We start from the raw sequence: 24773 nt of genomic DNA on the forward strand, positions 1-24773 counted from the left end.
ATATCTGCAACATTAAAGGAATAGTTCACCAAAAAATGAAAATTCTGTCATCATTTTCTCATTCTCATGTTGTTGTAAACCTGTATGAATTTCTATTTTCTGATGAACACAAAAGAAGATTTTTGATAAATGATGGTAAGCACACAGCTGATTGTAACCACTGACTTCCATAGGAAAACAAATATTATGATAAAAAGTATTGTGATAAATGATGATGAAGACATTTTGATAAATGCTGGTAAGCACACAGTTAACAGTACCCATTGAATTCCATCGTATTTGTTTTTCCTACTATGGAAGCCATATATCTGTTGTCAGAATGACACCAAAACTCTTCTTGTGTTGGTTGAGCAATTATACTCAGCAGTTTTGGAAAAAGTTGGATAATATTTTTATAATCAATCTAATTCTGTAAATTTTCTAATTTCAAACCAATTATATTATGTATTTTTACATAAGTATTTAAAGACAATTTTACTTTTTTGTGTACCCTCATGTCAGCTAGTAGGCAAGATATTATTGTTTAAGAAAAAAATATAATGTTCTTATCTTTTCAGCATGATTTACAAAACAAGTTCAAATATTAAAGTCAATGATCTGATCTTTACATAAGCAGGAATCCCATATCCACAAGGACACACACACAGTTTGTTTAATTCATTTGTACTAACCCAGAGTAATCTGATTACTAGAAGATTTACTAGCCTTTTTCATTTACAACCTTTATCAGTACCTAACATTTATCCTAAATTTAAGTTCCCCATAAAGTACTTCCGTCTTAATTATAAGCTTTAAATTGGTCATATTAGTTTTAAAGTTCAAAGAAAGATTAAGTGAGAAAGTATAGTGAGACTTATCCATGATAAATCATCTTGGTTAAAAGCCTTTTAAAGTCTATAGACCGCCTCAGGTGAGAAATCAGAAATAAAGCTTTGGTATTATTTGTATTAGCATTATCTGCTTTAATATCATTTTTGTATTTATAGTTTGTAGTTGGGAGTGTGATTTAAATGTCAGTATACTTTCTAAAGACACCGTTAAATGTTTTCCTAAAAGCAAATTTTATCCTATGAATATGCTACTGCCTTACATATTCATGTCATAATAGAAAAACATCTGGAGATGACAACTGAATGTTCATGTGAGGTGACGGGCGATGCTGGTGTGATGTCAAAAAATTTCCCAATTTGAAGTTCTGCTGAGCTGTGATGCTCTTAACTTAGCCAGCAGGGCCAAACCTCACAAACAAATCTTAAGACATATGGAGACAGCAGATGGTCTGTGAAGCGTGTATGAAAGAGATGACCTGCTTATAAGGTGTCTTACCCAAAAAAACCCTACAGTACATCTCGGCTGATGGGTTGTGACTTGTACATTATAACTGAGGGTAGTAAGATTTGTAATAATGTTGCCACCTGAGTTTTAATGTAAACTCTTGAGAAAAAACCACAAAAACTTCTGATCTTCAACAACACTTTCACATGCAACACAACAAGCAATCATTTAAATCAACAGACGAGTCAGAAGATGCTGTAATGTTTAAAAGCATTTAATGACATCGCACATATTTAACAGGGCAGGGGAAGGGGGGGTTAAAGTCTACAGGTGCAGTTTCATACATTTGAGCGTCGGGCCAGAGGTTTCTATACGCGCTCATTACGCCCGACAAAGTATTTCATTCCTAATATGTTGCTTTTGATTGTGCAGTAGATGAAAGTTTTCATTACAATAGATACAGTGAAGGGTGAAGGGATGCGCACTATGTATCAAAGAGCAGGACAGCAAGATGAAGCCCAAACCAGAAAAGAAAGAGGAAGAAAGATAATGTTCAGTGCTAAAGCCCACAAGCAAGTAACCGTATTCATTTTTTTTTAGCATTTTTTTGGAGTAACTTTACCTGTTTATCAGTAAATGTTCCACTGTTCACTTAACATTGATGCTTTAAGTGTTTATAATACATCTAATTTTTATACTCTGTACTAGAATTATTTGAAACATATATTATGATAAAACACAAGAGAAACATACAAATCAGGAATAACAAAAAAAAAGGAGAAATGATTCAGGTTACTAGTCCTCTGTATATAGCAAACATTCTTACAGCTCATAAAAGCGTTTGGTACGACCCACCTTTATTTGATCAAAATTATACAAGACTATCAGGCTCTCAAGCACACGTTAATCTACTTTTGTATTAGCAAGTATCTTCTTTTAATAGCTTATAATTGTTAAAAGGCAAATTTCGAGAAAACTTGGCATAGCTACTTGTGAATGGAATTCTGCGATGTGGAATTTATTTATCGTTCCGATCACCTGCTGACGGGCAGGCGGATACAGGAAATGGAATCGTTTCGAAGCATCACTGTCTTGTTCCCTAACAAAAAAAAGCGAGATTCGTCGCGCTCCAAGACAGCCTCACAAAATTGAGGAAAATGTTTTAAATATCCAGACCCCTCAATGACACACAATTACAAAAAAAACGAGAGATAGCAATATTCAGGAAGTGTACGCTAGATTTCAAAATCAACGACGATAGAAACGTAAGAGCGTAAAAAACATATCGGGTCCTCGAAACTTCAAAATTGGGATTCGAATCGGAAAAATCCCCAAGCGCGGTACACTCTAGCTAGAAATCGATTTTTCGACGTATCGACTTTTTCCCGTTTTTGTACAACTTTGGAACCCAATTAGCGGGGTGTCTAGGCACGGAGTGTAGCATCTTCATGAGCATTGCATGCTGGGATATCACTGGAGGTGGGCAGACACAAACAAAATGACAACAAAATGAAGATAACTCGCAAAAGAATTTGGGAAACGAGAATATCGAATGTTCCGTCGCCATGGAAACCGTCGTCATCTACTGCTTCTTCTTGCTGAACAGGCTGAAGCGTTTCTCTTTGTCCTTCTCTTTGTCTTTCTCGCGCTTGCCGGGGCTGGACTCGGTCGTCATGGTGACCGTCGCCGGGAGCGTTTGGGCGCGGCTGGAGACGGGAGTGCTCTGGTTGCTAGGCGTGATCTCTGATTTCTCGGAGGATGAAGAGGCGCTGCCTGCGTTCTGAATGGCCTGAATCCATGTGTTCATCTCCTCCTTTAAACATCACACAGACGCAGGAGACAACATCAATAATCTCGCACTCATCAATGCTTTATGTAATAGCATGTGTTGTATGTGTATAAACTTAAATATCTTATAGCAATATAAAGATGTAGTTAGGGCTGTCAAATGATCAATCAATTAATCAATTAAAAGATTAATCGCGATTAATCACATACAAAATAAAAGTTTGCATAATATATTTGTGTGTGTATTGTGTGCAATTACAATCTATTTATACAAATACACACATGCATGTATAAATGTAAGAACTATACATATATGTAAATGTTTCTTAAATATAAATATGCAGTCCAGTATGTTTCCATGTATTTCAGGTTGTGTGGTTCTTGTCTTGGCTGTATGCTGATGGTGTGCAAACATGTGAGAGCAATAGTGTGATATTATTAAGGTAATAATAAAGACTTACATCATCTTTGGCTTGGAAGAGATATTCATTTCCATCTGTAATTCTGTAAAGAGGAACGACAGCAGATGTTTAATAACAGCAGATGATAATAATATTCTGCAGATTAAGAGTGTTTGTCTCTCCCTTACTTCAGCTTGAAAACGTGCTTCTTCTTCTTATAGTCGACAGCGATCTCACAGACGGCCTCTTTCAGACTGACGGGAATCTCGTTGTGGTACGGGATGCCCTGACCTGCTGTCTTATTGTCTTTATAGAAGCCCATCTCATGATTGTTGATGACACAATACACGTTATGCCAAGATCTGGGATGAGAGAGGAAAGTTTTAACGCTAACAATTAATGTTAGGGATTCACCAAACCAAATCAAGAGTTTGATCTTCACCTGTTGGATGCTTTCTTGTTATGAGCCTCCCATTCATGTTTGCGATGTAAAATTCCTTCCAGCTGCGCAGTCGGTGAATCCTGTCCTTTAGTCGGCAGCGTGGCGGATTGGCTTCCTTTGACTGCTCTCTCTTTGGTCAGCGATGGGGTCGGACTCCCCTCCTTTGAGCTTCTCTCAGGCACTCCGTTCATCTCTCCATCCACTCCATCCTGTGAACGCATGACCGTAATGTTACAAACCCACTTCAGTCTGATCATCGGCTCAAAGTAAAACTATTCACACACACACACATAGGGTCATAAAACAACACACAATCATCACTTCTGAAAGAAATGTTTCAGAAATCATTAGCAAGTAAATGATGTCACTGATTCAGGAACAGTGAAACTACAGATGGGAAGTTCATTAAAAGGGCATGAACTACTGTAGTGATTCACAGAAATATGAAATAAAAATTAATACAGTAGAATGAAAATGATATTTTCTAAAAAAGTCAACATGAAATCAATATTGAACCCAAGTTACAATTTACAAAAATCATCTGTGTACTTATTTTATATAAGGATATAAATGTTTGTCTTCAGTAACCTCTATTTCATTCTCACAATTTTTGTGACCAAAAACCACAAGGAAGTGTTTAACCTATTAAACTAGTTTACAGGGTTCCCTCTCTAAGCCAAATGTCAAATCCTTACTTATCTGAGTTATCCTGACTTTAAATGCTGAATTTTCATGACCTATGTCTGAGATGTGGTGAGCCTGATAATGTAGTGTACATGTAAGTTTATAAAAAATGAGCTTATATGGGTGAAATGAATAAACAATACCAAACAAACAGCTGTTCTGATTGTAGTTTTACTTGAAATGGAAATGAACCCGGAAACGGCATTCCTTATGTCATAAGAGGAACTTAACAAGGGAATAAAATTTTTAACTAAAATTTAAAGCGACAAACAAAATCCCTGATATTTCATGTTAAAAAATATATACAATTCCCTGACTTCCAATGTCTGGAATAGACTTTATAAAAGTCCATGATATTCCATGACGCGTGGGAACCCTGTGTTAAATAAAACCACATTCTGATGTGTTTCTTACATTTAAATCAACACTTGATTGATTCAATTAATTTCTTCCCTTCTTTATATTGCTTTTTACTTCTTAAATAATATTGGTATGTAATTTCATGTTGACATTTATGGTAAAAAAAACAACAACATGCAAGATGAGAACCTATGGATCTACTGCCGAGGAAACATGACAGAAATCCAAAAGATGAATCGGTTCATTCATTAACTCTTGATTTTCTTGAAGTCTTTTAAAGAAACATCATGCTTGCACACAGAATTCACTCCAGAATTGTTACTGTACCCCAACACCGGCCCGAATCCATCAGAACCTACAGCCTCCTGTTTCACTAAAGTCAGTGTCATGGAGAACTCACAAATATCTTTAGACCATCATTTCTATTAAAGACTAAAATCAAGCGCTCTTAAACAGCCACTGACACACAAAATATCAAATTATAACTCAAAACAAAAGACAGATGCACTTCTTAACACTGACAAAAGACAAAACAACAAAAATATACGCATACTGTACAGATACAACATAGAAACTGTACAGAAAGCAGCAGATCATTTATTGTTAGTGAAGTAAACTATACATTCACACTGAAAATCACTCAAAACTAAATGAAAACACAACACAAACATTTTATAAATAACACAAACAAAAAACTATTCAAATAATAGCAGATATTTTGCACAACTTTAAATGTCTACAAGTCATTATATAAGAGTAATCTTTCAGGTTTAGCTTAAAAGTCTCTAAGCACTGTATATATATATATATATATATATATATGACATCAGATTTATTATTGCATTTTTGACTGAGATTAAAAACAAAACGAAGTTTGTCTCATGTCAGGATTGTACAGCTTTAAATAACACACATCATTACTGAACAGATCCCCATAGACTTCTGTTGTCTGTCCATTACTGTAACTGTGAGTTTTTTTGCTGAAAGTGTTTTCAAATTGTTTGTTTGGTAATTATTCACCTTTCACAGATGATTTTTAAACGCAAACATTTTACTCAGACATTTACTTCATCTTTTGTTATCGTTTAAAATGCACAACATGTCACGCTGTAGTTATTAAGACACAATGTCCCTCATAAATCCACTGATAACCTAAAGAGCATTATGGGAAATGAAAGTGACCAGTTGGTCGTGGTGTCTGTTGATTGATAGTGTATTGTGGGTAGGTACAGGAGCGATAACTAACCCGTGGTGATTCCTGGTCTGATGGGAGTCCATTCTGAGCGATCTGCTCTCCGTCCCTGTCAACACAAAAGCAACACACAGATTAAACATCAATACAGAAATCTGGGTAGTTAACAGACACTGGTAACATCAGTGGAAATAATAACTAGGTGAAGATTTAAAACAGATGACCTGATGAAATAGCAGCAGATTGTCTTACCGTTGCTGTGCGTCTGCGTCCTGCGTCTCTGCAGGTTCTGGTGTGGGTGGCTTCCTCCTTCTCTCCTCTTCCTCTTGCTGTCTTCTCACTTCCAATAACTCCAACTATACCAGAAACAGCAGATTTGTTTATTCATCTGAGATCTCAGTGTGACTCATTACAGCTTCTGCTTCCCTTCACACACACAAAACCTTCCCTAATGTATGTTAATACAAAACACAAACACATTTTCTACAACAGTGATACACTTGCACATACAGAGAGTACTTTGCACATCTCCCATTTGCTTTACTGAAAACAGAATTTTAAATCAATGTCAGTAAGAGTATTAATCATTCAAAATGACTTCATTAATAAAACGCATATCATCTAGAGAGCATGCATGTTCCTACTCAAAGTTGAACGAGGTTTTGTTTTTAGTTTCTCACCGTAGTCAGTCGTTCCAGCGCTGAGAAACGTTCCTCCCAGGTTGCAGCCGATTTCTCGAACGCTTCGTGTCGTTTGATCAGTTTCTCCACCTCGTCTACGCATTGGCCCATCTCTCTGCTGGACAGGTACGGCTCCTGACCCAGCAGCCACGCCTCTGCCACGCCCGCATCCCGTGAAAACTGGTGCACTTCCAAAACTACACAAACACAAGGTGAAAGAGAAGTTAGTCTCAACACATTTCAAGTGAAAGTTACCCACATCCTTTTTTTTAACTTCCTATTACAGTCAGAAATAAATGCACCGTAGAAGTCGTCATCTCTCCATAATGAAAATACAGCATGCATACATTCGCAACACTTTAAATTACAATCCTATGATGCTTTGATTGACACCTCAGACCTGTCGTCATGGAAACGCTGCACTTACTCAGTCTTAACCACTCCCATCTGTCCTCCCACTTGTCAATCATATCTTTTCTCTTGTCCGTCAACTGTAGCAACTTTTCTTTAATCTGTGGGCGGAGCAAAGAAAGGCTGGAGTTATAAATGATGTTATTTTCTCTTTGTCACAGTTTGTAGCTCATCTGATCAAAGATAAATCAACATTATGAGTTTGATTCTGAGGCCAGAACTTTGGTTGTGTTTTTGTATCTGTGCTGATGTAGATGAAGCTCTAAAAGAAGTCCTTACCTCCTCTGATGCGTAGTGTTTGCGTGCCAGGAGTGATTTTCCCAGCTCGATGCATGCGGTGAAACTGTCATTACGGGCATCGATTTCAGCTTTGATGCCCTGATGGTTGTTCATGAGAAGCTCCACAGAGGACACATCCCTAAAGATAGATTATGAGTCTCAATGAACATCCAAACGTGCTCAGAATGTCCACGTACACAAGTTTAGCAACAAAAACACACCTGGGCTTCTCCTGAGTCTCGATGAGACGGATGACGTCCTCCATCCAGAGCATGAGGTCACGCACCATGCTGAAGAAGCGGAATTTGTCTCCGGTGTCGAGCAGTCGAGCGCGTCGACCCTCACAGGCCTCCAGAAGACTGCGCCAAGCCTCCAGGACTTCACCCTCTCGCCTCTGAATGTCATCAGCTTTGTCTCCTGCATACGCTGACTGCAGACGTACAGCATCTTCCTGCAGCTGTTTTACCTGAGAAATACAGCGGGGGGCAGCGGTGAGTAACAACAGCACATGGATCTCTTCAACACTTCTTGTGACTCATTCTAGCTGCTCATTATATTGAACTCTCACCTGCGTCCCAAGCGCTTGAATGTCGTGCTCGAAGGTGGTGTGCATCCGCTGCAGGGTCTCCACCGTGTTCTGGTCTCGGCCCAGCTCTTCTGGAAGCTTCTTATGTTTGTCCAGGATGCGTCCCAAAATTTCCTTCGCGTCGTGGTAGAATTTGTGCAGCTCGTAGGATGCGGCGAGAATCTGCGTACGCGTGTCGATGAGTTCCAGCAGGTCCGCCCAAGCCTCGTTCAAACCGTCCTTCCACTCGGCGACCGTGGCTGCGTCGGCGTGACCGGCATTGATGAGGTCATCGGCCATGCGGTTTACGCCGTCTACGCGCTCCTGTCCGATGTTTCCTGTGTCTCGGGCGAATTCACGGAAACGTTCCTGTAGCATCTGAAACAAAACCAGAGAAATAAACAAACGTTCATCTACCCATTCATTTCTTTCCTAAATGTTTCTAATCTAAAGTGTAACAGAAGGGTTCTTTATTGAACCATTGAGTAGAAAATGGTTCTTCTATGACATCACGTATCACCTTTATTTTTAAGGTTTTAAGTGAAACCTGATCATTAGTTTAGTCTGAATGTTTATTGATGTTTTTCTACTCACAGTAACATGTTCATAATCTTGTCCCAGTTCATGAGATCCAGCCACGACCTCTCTCTCAGCGATCCACTGCTCCAGGTCATCCACCTCCCGGTTCAGCTGGAAGAGACGGAATCTCTCCTCCAGTTTTCCTCTCCTCTCTTCCGATAGGTCCTTCAATCCAGCGTACAACTTATCCACCTGTGACTGACGCATGCCGATCCTCTCACTGCATCACACATACAAACATTGATAGTGATCCAGTTAGTCTTGCTAAAACTAAGATTTGGATCTTTTTTTGAATATGGTTATAAATATTGTGGGACAATAGTGAGTTTTTACTTCACATCCAGATTTATATTCAGATTTTTTACGTTAAGATTGAAAATCAGATGTAGATATCCACTTTTAAAAGTAAGAATGTTTCAGTGTTTCGCACCTCTCGGGGTGGTTAGCGGCCACTAGTCCTCGACTGGTTTTGGATAATTGATGTACAGTCTCTGCGTAATCCTCCACCGCCTGCTCCAGGATCTGGTGTTTCTTCAACATGGCCACTGAACTCTGCTCATCCTAAGAGAAACAAGGAGGTAAAGTTTCACATCAGATTACACAAACAACATAAAATGCTTATCTAGTTTAATAAAACCACAGTTTTTGCCCAACTATACTAACTGTAGTTTTTGTTAAATGTCACTCAAACCAGTGGGGTAGTGAAGGGGAACTTTGGGGGCTTAAGACCCTTCAAGATCTTCAGAGGATTGAAAACTTTTTAGTTCACTAATTTAATCGATTTTATTATTATAACTTATAATTTGTTTTCTTAGTTCATAAATTCAGCCTGTCTGTAGTAGATCAGCATGATTTACTCCATTAAAAGCAGATTTAAAGCTTGAGTAGTGAGTACAGTATCTGATCTGACCTGCAGGTGGCACTGCCAACAACACACAGTCAATCATTCAACATCATCTTTTATCAGGTAAAAAAACAACTGTTACACAAAATTTACAACTTATTTCTCAATTATTACACTGCAAAAAAAAAAAAAAAACTTTCTAACTTAATATTTGTGTCTTGTTTTCAGAACAAATATCTAAAAAAATCTTAAATCAAGATGAAGTTTCTTGATGAGCAAAATTAACTACAAAAATAAGTCTAGTTTTTAGACAAAAAATATACAATGTAAGTGAATTTGTGCATAAACAAGCAAATAATCTGTCAATAGGGTAAAAAAATTCTTGAATTAAGTGTTTAAAAATAAAGTTCAAGATTTTTTTTACCCCATTGGCAGATTTTTTTTAAAAACAAGACAAAAATACTACGTTTTTTTCTTGAAAATCATTTTTTGCAGTACAGGTTATAATACCAAGGTGTATGCATGCAAAAATGACATGACTTTAATCGATAAAATGAAGGCCTATGAGAAATAAAGTATATTAATGCACTTATGTTATTTAGCGTAATGCTGTTGAAAATTGTACAAGCTAACCTTTTTCCAGGTGAAAATAATCAGAAATGCAACAGAATATAGAGAAAATGCAAAAGAGAAAAATATTAAAAAGGGAGGAATGCAAAAAAAAAGTAGAGACAAAAAGTAAAAGTTGATAAATAAGGAAAATGACAGACAGAAGTGAGGGAATAAAGAAATATATCAAAAGATTTGAGAGCCCTGGTCTAGTTCTTATGTTTCAGTTTGTATAAGTTACCTTTGCCTTCTCCTCAGACATCATGTAAAGCTCCTGCTCGCTCATCCAGGCTTCAGCTTCTGCCGCATCAAAATAATACTGTTGGGCTTTGTGTGCCTCCTCCAGCCGGCTGTGTCGTTTCTCCGTCTCCTGCATGATCAGAGTCCAGAGCTGCTGTAGGTCGTCCAGACGCGTTCGGATCGCTTCCACGTTCGGACTTTCGGCCTTCAGCATGCTCTGGCTGCGCTCGAATATGTCATCGCAGCGTGGCTGGTGACCCTGGATCTCTTTCTGTAGGGTCTGTGGATGGACGGCAGAGACGTTTGAATGAACACCTCACATCTTTACGCTACTAAAGTCTTTAATAATACAGATGAAATGTGTTACCTGGTTCTTCTTGATAAGTAGCTGAACAGTCTGTAAATTGTTGCCGTGATCGGTTGATGTGGCCAGCGGCATTCTCTCTTCAACCCAAAGCTGCAGAAACACAAACCAGACGTCATAAACAAACACACATAGACAGGTTTAAATGCGGAAATACACGTATCCAAGACTGACAGAAGATTAAGTCCCTTACTTAATATCAACAACAGATTTAAAGCAGAACTTACAATTTCATCTTCAACATCACGGTTGAACTGGTGGATTTCACGAGAAGCCATGAGGAAGTTCTTTCTCTTTATCAGAGGATCCAGAAGCAGCTGGAACTTCTGCTCCACCTCCTTCCTGCGTCCGTCCACCTCGTCCGTGTCTTTACCCTCCTGTCTCAGCACGTGAGCTTGAGACTGAAGCTCCTCCACCTCCCTCTGACGCACCTCCACCTGGTTCTCCAACATCTGGATAAACACAGCAAAATCAAGCATGAGAGGAAATTCTGATGGTTTGAATTGAATTAAACACGACCGATCCACCAGAATCATCTCCTGACCTGTTGTTTCTTCAGTAGGATGTTGACGCTGGTCAGATCTTTGCCGTAATCGTCAGATTGAATTTGACCCTCCAGGCCACCCAGCCATTTGTCGAGGTCGGCGCAGCTCTGTGTGAAGAGTTCGGCTTTGTTGGCGTCAAACAGACACTGAGCTTTAGTCTGGGTGGTGGACTCCAGTTCAGTCCACATCGTCTGAAGACCTGATAACTTCTCCTTTACTATGGCTTCTGTTTCAGGTTTCTCTGACACCAGCTGCTTTCCATCCTGTACATAAACATGAGAATAACATCTTCATTACACACCACAGACATCAATAATACATCAATAAAATGTTCAGGAGGTGCCATCTGAAAATGTGCCATAGTAATAAAAAATCCCATATGGCAAAAAAAAATTTGCGCTTGAAATATTATGCATTTTGTAGAAAGTAAAGCTTTTTTGAAGTTGAAAATATATTTATCATTAACCTTCATATATTAACATAGATTTTAAAATGTATTTCAGGGGCAGCAAATTAATCTCATTTTACAACCCATACGGAAAACACATATTTTCCAGCTGGCAATATAAATTTAAAGTTTATAAATTGTGTATGTATGATAGATTTTATGTATGAAATCTAAACATTTATAAAGTTAATTTTTGCAGTTAAAGATGAATTTTAACATTTTAAAACCTGTTATGCTTAAAATGTTTTTTAAGTTTTTCTTCCAAATTCCAATGCAACACAAATATAAATATATTTAAAAAAGCAAAAAATATATTGGTGAAAAACACATTTCTGTAAACATTCAAAATATATTTTTGGGCCATTTTTTATATATTTGAAAATATATTTTTGCCGTATGAAAAGTTCCAAAAATCAGCAAAAGTAATATTTTGAAAAATGCTTACCAAATCTTTGCCATTTCAGAGTAGCATACACATGATATTTAAAGGTGGTACTTTATGTTTGTGAAAGCATTCAGCTTTAATGTAATGATACTGTGAGACGTGGCCTACAGTAGACAAGACTTCACACTGACCTTCTGGATTTTGTCCAGCCACTCTTTGTTGGACTGAAGTTCTGCCATGAAAGCTTGATGTTTCAGCCATTTACTGTGGAGGTTACGAGCTTCATCGTACGTCATGTCCTGAGCTGTCAACATCTTCTCATTTATCCACAGGGTGAGCTGACCAAACATCACCAAACATTCAGCTTTACATTTCAACATATACTTTAGATTTCACATCATGTTTGTACAACATTATAAAACACTTTAGTAGAAATATTAAAGACCCCATTCTATTCAATTGATCATTTTTTGGCTTTTATTTGGTGTCTGATATCTTTGAGGTCATCTGTATAACAGTGTACTCTTATAAGTAGAAAAACACTTTTGTCTCGCTTATTACACTGCAAAAATGATTTAAGAAAAAATTTCTTAGCATTTTTGTCTTGGTTTAAATATCTACAAATTCTTAAATGAAGATGCTTTTTCTTGATGAGCAAAACTACCCAAGAAAATAAGTCTAGTTTTTAGACCAAAAATATCAAATTTAAGTGATTTTGTGCATAAAACAGGCAAAATATCAGCCAATGGGGTAAGCAAAAAAATCTTGAACTTAAACACCAAAATTCAAGAGAAATGTAAGAAAAATTTGCTTACCCCATTGGTAGATTTTTTTGCTTGTTTTATGCACAAAATCACTTACATTTGATATTTTTGGTCTAAAAACTTGACTTATTTTCTTGGGTCGTTTTTCTCATCAAGAAAAAGCATATTTTTTACTGTAAACAAGACAAACATACTAAGATTTTTTTTCTTGAAAATAATTTTTTGCAGTGTATACTGTAATATTGAAGACTTTCTTACTTAGTATTTGTGTCTTGTTTTCAGTACAAATATCTTAAAATTATTAAATCAAGATGAAGTTTCTTGATGAGCAAAATGACCTACAAAAATAAGTCTAGTTTTTAGACAAAAAATATACAATGCAAGTAAATTTGTGAATAAAACAAGCAAAAAAATCTGTCAATGGGGTAAGCAAAATTTTCTTGAATTAAGTGTTTAAAAATAAAGTTCAAGATTTTTTTCTTACCCCATTGGCAGAAGTAAGAAGAAAGTCAGGTTACAATGCCAATGTGCATGTATGCAAAAATGAAATGACTTTAATCGATAAAATGAAGGCCTGTGAGAAAATATAGCATATAAATGCACTTATGTTATTTTGTGTAATGCTGTTGAAAATTGTACGAGCTAACAGTTTTTCAAGTTGAAATAATCAGCAAGGCAACAGAATATAGAGAAAATGCAAAAGAGAAAAATATAAAAGGGACGAAAAAGAAGAGACAAAAAGTAAGAGTTGATCAACAAGGAAAATGAAAGGTAGAAGTGAGGGAATAAAGAAATATATTATTTCTTTATTAAATAATATAGAATATTATATTAATATTATAATAATAATAATATATATTATATTATTTAGCGTCTGATATATTTGAGGTCATCTGTATATCAGTGTACGCTGCAAAAAAATGACTTTCTTACTTAGTACTTTTGTCTTGTTTTCAGTAAAAATATCTAAAAATTGTATTTTCTTGATGAGCAAAATGACCTAAGAAAATAAGTCTATAGTTTTTGACAAAAAAATATAAAATGTTATTAAATTAGTGCTTAACACAAGCAAAAACATCTACCAATGCAATAAGAAAAATTTTCTTGAAATAAGTTTACTTTTTTTATAAACACTTAATTCAAGAAATATTTTCTTATTCCATTGGCCGATTTTTTTGCTTGTTTTAAACCCAAATTGGCTTAAATTGTATATTTTTGTCTAAAAACTAGACTAATTTTTCTAGGCCATTTTGCTCATGAAGAAAATACATCTTAATTTAGGAATTTTTTGATATTTTAGCCAAAAACACGACAAAAATACTAAGTAAGAAAGTCATTTTTTGTAGTGTAAAAATCACTTTAGTCTCTCATATTATACTGTAATATTGAAGACTTATTCATGTACTTTGATGAAATGTCTCTTTAATGGTAAAGTCCCTCCACTTACCTCCTGACAATCCTGTAGGAACTTCTGAAGGTCTCTGTTGTCCTTCAACCTCATCAGGAGCTCAACAGCGGCCTCACGGTTCTTCTTATGTCTGCAGGTTAAACGTCAAACAAACCTTTCATTTATCATCGTTAAAAATTATTAAAACTAATAATTTCTCTTTTTGTTAACGATTGAAGTAATGATGTGGGTATAGTTACCGTTCATCGATTGACGTCGCTCTCTCCTGGATGCGTTCAGCATTGATGTTTCCTTCACTGGTCAGTCTCCGTCCAGCCTCCACCACACTATTGATCTTCTCCTCATTGGCGTCCATGGTGGTCATGAAGTCCTCCTGTTTCTTAATGGCAGCTTCAGCTCCTTCAAGAGTGGTGGGCATCTCGGTGTGTGCCAGCACGTACTCCTACAGAAACATCATTACATTAAGATTTTAATGAGCTCCTGGTCTTATTTTGTAATTGCATTCATAACTGATGTGCGTCCATCATACCTGGTTGTTGAGGAACGCTTCAGCCTGTTTGGTGTCCCTCAGGAAGATCTGATAGGCGTGAGACTGAGACAGGAGGTTCTGACGGTTCTCCCACATCTTATGCAGCTCATTCCAGCCCGTATCCAAGGCCTGAAGTCTCTGTCTCAGGAACATATACTGAGCGTCCGTCTGACCCTGGGTCACCATCTCACCCATATCTCTCATCTTCTGATAGTCTTCTTCATAGTTGTTGATCTCGTTCTTAATGCCCTCGTGTTGGCCCAGCAGCTTCTCGGCCTCGGCCAGCGTGTTGGGCATGTCCTCGGAGGCGATGGCCGTCTGCGTTTTGGAAAGCCAGGACTGGAAATCGTCAAGTTCCCTGAGAAACTGCTGCAGCTTGCTGGCTTCGCCAAGAGATTCTTCTCGGTTACGAAGCGTTTCTTTCATCTCCTCCCACACCGCGTTGATCTCTGACAGTCGTCCGGTGATGGCTTTGGCCTGGTCGGGATGTTCGGTGGACAGGCGGTCAGCCTCGCTGCGGAGGTCACCCAGCTTGGCGTCGATGGCGGCCAGATCTCGCTCCATGCCCGTGAGCTTGCGTTGGAGAGCCATTACACCCGTCAGGTCATTGCCCAGCTCCTGAGTGGACTCGATAACTTTCGTCTTCTCACGGATCCAGGATTTGGTCTCGTTACAGTCAAGGTGATAGTTTTGCACACCCAGGGCCGAGTTCAGGGATTCTTTCTTCTGATCCACGAGATCACGGAACTGACTCCACCTGTCAAACCATGACAGCTCACACAAGTTAATACGTCGCTCGCAACAGATTTGATCTTTGAATGAAGCTGTTTATTCAAAAAAAATTAAAGGACTGTCCGGTCCATTGAGCAATGAATCATGAAAACTGCACAACTCATATCAGAATAAAGTCTGTTAACTAACTATTGACTAAATGACTATCAGTCAGTATTAAAGATATCAAGGTTGTATTTTCCAAGAATGTTCTTTACATTATTTAGGATGAAGCGGGCTTTGTACTTTTGCATCGATTGTACAGCTTAGCCTACGTAGAGACGTGAACCCTACGCAGCAGCCTACGGTCTAGCGTGATGTCTACCTCTCCCAAAATGTAACCGTGCGTCAATGCTACCCTGACCGCGTAGCCTATGGCGTTGGCCTTATGCAAAAGTATAATAAACTGGGTTTTTAACTCTTTCCCCGCCATTGACAAGTTATCTTATCAATTAAGAAAAAAACCCTTCCATGCCAATGACGAGTTTTTAAGGCAATCCATATTTCCGCTATTATCCACCAGGTGGTGCTCTTACACAACTTTTAAAACACAAGCATCCACTGATTGAAAAACAGTTCAAACTCTGTGCACGTTTTGATCATCGCTCTGAATCTGATCTCTAACAAAAGTCCTTTACAAAAATCTATTATTATCTTAGCTTTTTTATTTGGTTGTCAAAATTTTGTATTTTTGAAGAAATCTACCCATATTTGAGAGGTTATAAAAAGAGAACAACTGAAGGCAAGATGGTAAGCATTAAACTTTTGTGAAAATCATAAAAAATGCTGGCACTTGCTGGCAACTTTTTTTTTTAAAAAAACTCTGGCGGGGAAAGAGTTAACAGTCTGGGTCACAAATGACACATTTTTATGTCAGAAATTACACATCAAGCATTAGATCCTGACTTATGCTAAATGATTCATACCCAAATATAAGTGGTTTGACACAGACCTGGTGTTGAGTTTATCTTGTTGGGCTTTAATGTCTTTTTCACTGGGATGTCCGTTGTGGATGAGCTGTCGGGCGATCTGATTCACCACTGCAACACGAGATGCCTGGTTGTTCATTTCTGGCTCAAGACTTTCAAATCTACAACACACACAAAACATTTTTCATTACACAATTATCAGAATATTTTAGTAGTTTTACACCATTTAATGATCTGTCATCTGATATCTGATCAAACTGTATATTTAATTGTTATTAAGATTCAAAAATACATTTATAAAGCTGTTCATCACTGATGTGTCTCAGCATGAACAGATGTCAGGGGCAATAAATGTCTCTGATTAATCCTTTTTACAACTTCCATTAGACAGAACCATTTTGGGATAAGGAACCTCTTACCCAGCTGATAAAATGATCAAATAAAGCCCCATAGACCCCAAAGTGCATGAAAACCACACATGAGCTTGCACATCAATGAGATTAAATGAGCACTTGTAATCTCACATGTGTCTCTGCTAGACATCTGAACAGATTTACCAAGATCTCCAACCAACAGTTTTACAGCTCTACAATCTTTCTGTCTGTCAGCTGACTCACAGTTGTGTCTGATAAGAACTGATGAGAACCAGAAGTCTGAGCTATAAAAGAGAAATGTCTGACCTGTGCTGAATGACCTCGAGGTCCTCAAGTTTCTCTGGGATCTCCATGCTGTTCAGCCACTGTTCCTTCTCATCGATCCAAAGTTCACAGGCGTCTGCCTCGCTGAACATCTTATACAGCGCCAGAGCGTCCTGCAGGGCTTGTTTCCTCAGCCGCGTCAGCTCGGCCACCTCCTTATAGCGCTCCTCGATGCCCGCCAGCCGTTCGTTGACGTTAGCGGCCTGCACCTGTTCGGGAGGAAGGGTCTGCGCCTGTTCGTGAAGAGCGTCGATCACCGGCCGGTAACTGGCGACCTCGGCAGAAGCGTCTTTGTGTTTCTTCACCAAAGCTTGAGTGGAGAACTCGTCGTGGCCCACGTCGGCGCTGGAGACAATTCGGAGAGCGTCCAGGGTCCAGGCGTCCACGTCGTCGGCGTCCGCCTGGAACTGGTGAAGACTACAGGCCTCCTCCAGACGAGTTTTCCTCACGGCCGCCAGCTGTTCGAGAGCGGCCCACTGCGCTTGCACGTCAGCGATGCGCTCGCGGATCTTGGCTTCACCGAAGTGGCCAGCATCGGCCATTTCTTGACCTTCGCGCACCGTGTGCTGAAGATGTCCGGACCGGCCGCTCATTTCATCCTCGAGTGCGCGGTGCTGACTCAACAGACGCACGGCACCCGTCAGATCTTTGCCGCAGTCGTCCGAGGACAAGATCTGTTCTTTTTCGCGAATCCAGCCCTCTTCTTCGGCCATCTCCCAGAAGAACTTCCAGAGGCGACGGGACTCCTCCAGACGTGCGCGCCGTTCGGCAGCGAGCTGAGTCAGTTCCTGATAGCAGAACTCCATGTGAGCCACACGGTCCCGGATGACTTGAGGGTCACAGGGCTTGTAGCCTAAAGGTAATAAATAGAAGCAGACACCTTTAGACACCGACCATAAAATACAACAAAAGACTGTTTTGCGTTTTAGTGAGTTGTGAAAAGAGGACTATCAAAGTAATTTTCTTACCTTCCTCATCCACAGCGAACTTCTGTGCATTGGCGTTGACGGATCGCACGCGGTCGGCCTGTATGGCGATGTCGGCCTCCACCAAAGCGTGTTTCTGTAGCAGATCTTCAACACCCAGAAGATGTTTACCGTAGTCTTGGGACAGAAGCAACATCTGAAGAGGACATCGCCAACATTAGGTTAAACATTCAGGTTGAATTTTGATAACAAAAAAATACTGACAAACATGCTCAGACTCTCAAGATAAAAAATTATTGTTATTCATGTCATAAATCTCTTCTGTTTTACTGTAACATGTCTCACTGTTTCTCGGTCAGTCTCACCTTCATCTCATCCATCCAGTCCATGATGTAAAGCATCTCCTGGAAGACCCGCTGCAGGCCGAGGTTCATCTCCAGACGCTGTCTGCGAGCTTTCAGAAGCTCCAGCAGATATTCCCACAGACGCAGGACGTTGTCTTTACGAGCCGCGATGCGTTTGATGTCATGATAGTTCTCCGCCTCCAGCTCCTTCGCCACGGCGACCACAGCCAACACGCGCTCCTCGTACGCTGCGATGTCCGTCTCGATGGCTTCATGTTTTTTGGTAGCTGCCTCGACCGCCTGGAGGTCAAATCCAAAGTTGTCCTGCAGACAAAAAAAATTAAAATGTTAAAGTAAGGACCTGTAACTGCTGCTGTAAACCAGCTTAACCATCTGGTCACCAGTGAAACCAGCATGAAACATGTATTATACTGGTCTGTAAGATGAAGTTGTTGATGAGTGTTAATGTGACTGTCATTCTTATGTTTCACCACCAGAGGGGGCAAATAATCAAGAGCTCTCTCTCAGGCCATTTCTCAATCTGAAGGCTGCACAATATATTAAATGTTAACTAAACTGACCTGGGAAACGAGTCGTTGGTTTTCGCTCAGCCAGGTTTCTCTCATGGCGGCCTTGCGGTCGAATCGTCGGGCGAGCTGTTCCAATTTCTCCTGGCGAATGAGCTCGGTCCTCAGCGCAAGCTCACGTTCATGCTCCGCCTTCTCCAGTCGCTCCCAAGCCTTCGATGACATCACAGTTCAATCATTTCAGACAAACTAATGACCAGAACTGGTTACTTGAAACTAACTCATGCACATCACACATTGTAAAGTCTCACCTTGTTGATGTCAGATATGAGTTTGCCTTCTCGTGGCATGTACACCTTCTGATTATTTGCCCTCATCTTGCTCTGGATGGTGAACAGAAGAACCTCCAGGTTGCCTTTCTCAGTGAATCTGGGAAGAATTTAAAACTCTCAGTCGATTCTCACAAAACACTTTTACCATATCGATCATTATATGTGTGAAGTGACAGACTGAAAACACTTACTTGGGTGGTTTCTCCACGGTCCTGTAGGTGTTAAAGGCCTGGAGCTGCTGTTGGACTCCCACCAGAGAGTTTGCAAACTTGCGATTGTTCAGTATGATGATGGTTTGCTCAATCCACTCCAGAAGATCAGACGCCAGAGATTCATATTTCTCAATCATCTTCTCAGTCTCAATGGCGTTATCAAGCACCTAGAGACCACAAGTCAACATCAGATGTGTTATCAGACTAATATCAATTCACAGAGAGAAGAACTTTGTAGAAGTGATGAAGGGGTTCTGGATGACGAACCTTTCCGATACGTTTGCCCTCCACCTTCAAGGCCTTCATCTTGGAGAAATAATGATAGTATGTGACGACATATGTGATGACGGACTTCTCATCGGGATGATCAACACTGATATCTGTGAATAAAACCATACACGCGTTACTATCATTGAGATATCTGTGAGATTCCCATCAGTATTGATTTGATTTCTTAAGATGAAATATAAATGAAGGATGGGGCTTAGACCTTCTGGATCCAACAGTTTGGTGAGACCCAGATGTTGCTCGGCCAGGTTGAAAGCGTTTTGCAGGTTGTAGTGAGCATTAGATTTCTTCAGTTTGTCGAAATCAATCAGGTCTGGTCTAAAAAACAGAGACATGAGAGAATTTAGGATAACACTAACAAACAAGCACTATAATATTACCATGATTTTCAGGAAATTGTACTATGGTATATAATTGTAATAGAATATGACATATTGTACAATGATATATGATTAAAACACCATGGTAGTCCCATCACTATACAACTGTACCATTTTTGTAGATGATGCATAATGGGGCAATTTTCCAGACAGGGTTTAGATTAATCCAAGACTAGGCCTTAGTTATATTAGGACATTTATGTTACAAACAAACCTTACAAAAAACATTACAGGTGTGAATCTTGGGACAAAACAACAGCACTAATATACACTCCACTAAAGGATTATTAGGAACACCATATTTATACTGTGTTTGACCCTCTTTCGCCTTCAGACCTGTCTTAATTCTACATGGCATTGATTCAACAAGGTACTGAAAGCATTCTTTAGAAATGTTGGCCCATATTAATAGGATAGCATCTTGCAGTTGATGGAGATTTGTGGGATGCACATCCAGGGCACGAAGCTCCCGTTCCACCACGTCCCAAAGATGCTCTATTGGGTTGAGATCTGGTGACTGTGGGGGCCATTTTAGTACAGTGAACTCATTATCATGTTCAAGAAACCAATTTGAAATGATTCGAGCTTTGTGACATGGTGCATTATCCTGCTGGAAGTAGCCATCAGAGGATGGGTACATGGTGGTACTAAAGGGATGGACATGGTCAGAAACAATGCTCAGGTAGGCCGTGGCATTTAAATGATGCCCAATTTGCACTAAATGGGGCCTAAAGTGAGCCAAGAAAACATCCCCCACACCATTGCATTAATGAGACATTGAAAAGGTGTTCCTATTAATCCTTTAGGGGAGTGTATGTTAGATAGACGTTTATAAATGAAGGCAGCTCAAACATGCATTTTAGTCTGGGACTAGGATAAACCCTGTCAGGTAAACCAGCCCAATATCTTCTAAATAAATGTTTGATTTCGTAATAATAAAATGTATACCTGTGTTTGTGAATGAGGGCATTGAAAGCCATGCCATCCCTCCAGCTGGTGGTGAAGTTGTGGATGTTGACATTGGGATATCTGTGAAACACACACACACAAGCACTGTTACAGTAGATATCGAACATATGGGCATTAACATGAGCACGAGTCTTAACAAAAACTCACCCAGCGGTCTTCATTTGACACCACAGAAGCAGAGCATCCTTGGCTGAACGTTTCTCCTTATTGTCCTCGGTCTCCACACTGATGTCCTGGATCTGTTACAAACACAGACAAAAGCCATTTGAATAAAATAAAATCTTTATAAAAGAGCTACAGTACGGGGTGTAGATGGGCGGTGATGCTGCACCTGGAAGCGGAGGATGATGGTCCAAATAAGTCCAAGTGTGAGTCTGTGATTGCCATCGACGATATCATGAGAACCCATGTTCTCCAGGTGAACCCGCTGCTCCTTGAGGAACTGCAAAGCCTTGTCCACGTTCTCCAGACAGTGGATGCGCATGCGGCCCTTTGTTGGTTTGGGCTGCAGACAGACAGAAAGATTCAAATTAATACTGACAGGATAAATTATGTGTTTTCTAATATATCAAAACATAGAGATGAGGATCGCTCTTCAACAATAAGGACTTTTCAGAAGAGGTATTAAGCAACATTTAAGTTTTACGAATACTAAAAGGAATAACACACCACACATAAAAGCATTCTTGTGGTGCAAAACAATAGCATACAGTTTCAAACATGATATTTAAGAAGGTTTAATCATTTCAAACAAATGTTATTACAGCTTTTCATATACTCAATCAGAAATGTTTGTGGGTATAATGTTTGACTTTATTATTATTTAATGCAGATAAAGCTCCTGTCAAATGTAATGTAACATCACTTTCACTGATGTTTTGTGTTGATTTAAGCGAGTTAAGAGTTAACAGCAGGACATCTGTTATATTCTGCTAAACTCCAGCTGTAAGGTTCAGCACAGCTTGACTAAAAGCTTTTGTTCCTGTGGAGAAACGTCGGTCATGTAGATGAGCTCACTGGTCATTTATCTTACTGTCAAAAGCAAGAGAAAGTCTCTCAGGAAAAGCTAGATGTCAGATAATATGATATAATAAACATCACTGGAGGAACGGCCCTATGTTTTACATTAAGACCGAGTGAAGTGAAGGTGTATGTGCACTATACAGGGGTCATCACATACTATAACTATACAGTATACACTACACTTCACTGACTGCTGTATACACCAGACATTTGGTGCTGGCGCAGAAATCACAAACTTGCCCTTTAAATAATCATGTAAAATCTCAAGAATACAATTTTCATTTGTAATATTTTTAGTTCAGTCCATGCACGAGAGTAAATGATTAACTGGGTTTTAAAAGCTCTCTGTGCTACAGGAGATGATTTTCAGAAGACTTTGCACTGAGGTGTGGCCGTTCTGTGTGTCAAATAATGAATGAGTCTATGAGCAGAGGTCAGACGCCGGCCCGTATCCCTGGAACACTGACTATCCCATCATGCTTAGAGAGAGAGAGAGAGAGAGACGACTCAATCACCAGCTGATACTTAGAGGACTGCGGCAAAGTGAAGCGACAGCATTTCACTAATGAACTCAAGAGGCAGCGAGGCAAAACCAGGTAAAACTAGATATCTCTTCTCCATTTGAGAGGGGCAGGTGGTGTGATCCATGCTGAGTGGGTAACAGGAGATGCTGACACACACGCACACACACACGCACGCGCACACACAGTGATGACATCAGCAGCTTCCTGTTAGACGACTGCATCTGTGAAGCTGCTCAGCATTGTAGACCAATTCTTGTAAAACTGCTTTCATACAGCGCATTGATCCCAGAAAATAGCCATAAAATTGCCAGAGTGCATCTGTGTGAACACTAACATGTCCTGAATTGATCCCATGATGGGGACCTGGTAAAATTACTGGGATCAGTCCTGGAACGCGTCCTGTGTGTATGAAAGGCAGGAACAATACTGTGAGGGGTATTTGAGGATGAATGTGTCGTCACAAAGATGTATTTATCATTCAGCTCTTTGACACGGAGGGTTTAAAGCAGATCAAATTTCAAAATGAAAAATGTCTGTAAAGTGGAATGATGCTGAGATCAGGAAGCTTCTCACATCTGATTATTCTCCAGCTTAATGCAGCAGTTTATGATCAGAAAAAAGTGTGCTTGCATGGCTTTTTGAGAAAAATTGTGGATAATAAGCTGAAGATGCTGCGGGAAAATATTGCACTAAGTGCATGATTATAAATACATCACAGCTCACATCCTGATGTCATCATAAGTCTTTACAGGATGTGTGTGAATGCATGAGCACATCTCAGAAAATCAACAGTGGTTTCAATAAATCCATGTATTTTCAGAGGAGTTATTTCTCCATTAGCCAATCACAGAAGTCCATGATTAAAGTCTGAGCCCTAAATCATCTGATAAGATAAACATTTGTCTTCATTTATGAGGACTGATGAAGAAAACTGACTACATGAATGACACAAAGATCTTGCCAGTTTTGAGTTAATCAACATCAGCCAGTAAACAGAAATGACATCTTTTTCTTTCTTGTGTCAGATCAAAGATTTACTGACAAGACATTACATGTTATAAAGCTGATAAACAGACCCAAAACATTATGATAAACAGATTCCCTTCTCCAAAATGGCTTTAAATACAAAAAACATTAACAATTTTATACAGCCTGATCTCACAAGAATTCGTACATATTTTACAAGTTGGCTAATTCATATGAATTCATACAAAGTTAATCGTGCAAAAACGTATGATTCTCATGAAAAAAAAACAACAACAACAAAACACAAACCCTTAACCCTGCACCTAACCCCAACGTCACAGGGGTCAAGGTAAATCGTACAAAAACTTAAGAATGTGACATATGAATTTACACGAATTAGCCAACTCATAAAATATGCACAAATTCTTGTGAGATAGCATTGATTTTATATCTGTATAATTTGTTATAATATTGGTACGTATAAACTCACAGCGAGGGGCAATTCTGCAGATTTCAGTAAAACCAAATGGCTATCATTTCTAAAGTCACAAACATTATCTGTCTTGACCTTTATAAAAAAAGTGAAGTATTTTCAGCTCTTTTTAACACATTTTACTACATTTCTGCAAATTTGCATATAAACCAGAGAAAAAAGTCAAAGGAGATTCATAGATTCCTTAATAAAAACACATCGGTCACCCACTACACAGAAAACTACTGCGCTGTCCTGAGGTCTGTGATTGTGAATCATGAATGAATCTTTAGTTTCTCTTTAGGGCAAGACTCAACAGAACAGAAGTGCTCAAACAGTTCATCTAATGTCATGAAATATAATCTACAGTTAGATCAACTGATTTAAGGTCACACCTAAAGGAAACTGATAGTGGTTTCTTCACATTACAGTTATTATAGTTGGCGAATCTACATGAACATGATCTCAATCTAAGAGTCATGTGACAACACCGATACTGATGGCTCAGAAATCCAGCATGAGGTGAGGTGCATTCTGGGTAGACGCTTCTTCCTCCTGACACAGACAGATCGCTCGACACGGCTGAAATTCAGACTAAGCTACACTTTGACTGCTGGCCA

General features: G+C 39.2%; 1 protein-coding gene across 2 annotated transcripts in view; it reads right to left on the reverse strand.

The window, feature by feature from the left end:
* Positions 1-1533: 1533 nt before the first annotated feature.
* sptbn1 (spectrin, beta, non-erythrocytic 1) overlaps positions 1534-24773 on the reverse strand; it is a 58230-nt gene continuing 34990 nt past the window's right edge. For both annotated transcript variants that reach the window (XM_065259291.1, XM_065259292.2), the window contains 33 exons: positions 21500-21673; positions 21316-21407; positions 21148-21228; positions 20022-20137; positions 19799-19911; positions 19511-19698; positions 19299-19416; positions 19042-19200; positions 18482-18784; positions 18159-18312; positions 17173-18043; positions 16516-16653; positions 14793-15549; positions 14503-14705; positions 14303-14393; positions 12283-12429; positions 11258-11521; positions 10941-11165; positions 10717-10806; positions 10351-10629; positions 9087-9217; positions 8672-8876; positions 8081-8455; positions 7734-7978; positions 7513-7651; positions 7250-7334; positions 6823-7019; positions 6395-6498; positions 6197-6251; positions 3907-4115; positions 3653-3826; positions 3525-3567; positions 1534-3088 (listed from right to left, as the gene is read on the reverse strand). In XM_065259291.1, coding sequence (XP_065115363.1) covers positions 2858-3088; positions 3525-3567; positions 3653-3826; positions 3907-4115; positions 6197-6251; positions 6395-6498; positions 6823-7019; positions 7250-7334; positions 7513-7651; positions 7734-7978; positions 8081-8455; positions 8672-8876; positions 9087-9217; positions 10351-10629; positions 10717-10806; positions 10941-11165; positions 11258-11521; positions 12283-12429; positions 14303-14393; positions 14503-14705; positions 14793-15549; positions 16516-16653; positions 17173-18043; positions 18159-18312; positions 18482-18784; positions 19042-19200; positions 19299-19416; positions 19511-19698; positions 19799-19911; positions 20022-20137; positions 21148-21228; positions 21316-21407; positions 21500-21673 — 6756 coding nt within the window. In that variant the 3' untranslated portion in view covers positions 1534-2857. The remainder of the gene's footprint in view (positions 3089-3524; positions 3568-3652; positions 3827-3906; positions 4116-6196; positions 6252-6394; positions 6499-6822; positions 7020-7249; positions 7335-7512; positions 7652-7733; positions 7979-8080; positions 8456-8671; positions 8877-9086; positions 9218-10350; positions 10630-10716; positions 10807-10940; positions 11166-11257; positions 11522-12282; positions 12430-14302; positions 14394-14502; positions 14706-14792; positions 15550-16515; positions 16654-17172; positions 18044-18158; positions 18313-18481; positions 18785-19041; positions 19201-19298; positions 19417-19510; positions 19699-19798; positions 19912-20021; positions 20138-21147; positions 21229-21315; positions 21408-21499; positions 21674-24773) is intronic.

The sequence above is a fragment of the Paramisgurnus dabryanus genome, chromosome 14 (genome assembly GCF_030506205.2).
Source record: "Paramisgurnus dabryanus chromosome 14, PD_genome_1.1, whole genome shotgun sequence".
Classification (NCBI taxonomy): domain Eukaryota; kingdom Metazoa; phylum Chordata; class Actinopteri; order Cypriniformes; family Cobitidae; genus Paramisgurnus; species Paramisgurnus dabryanus.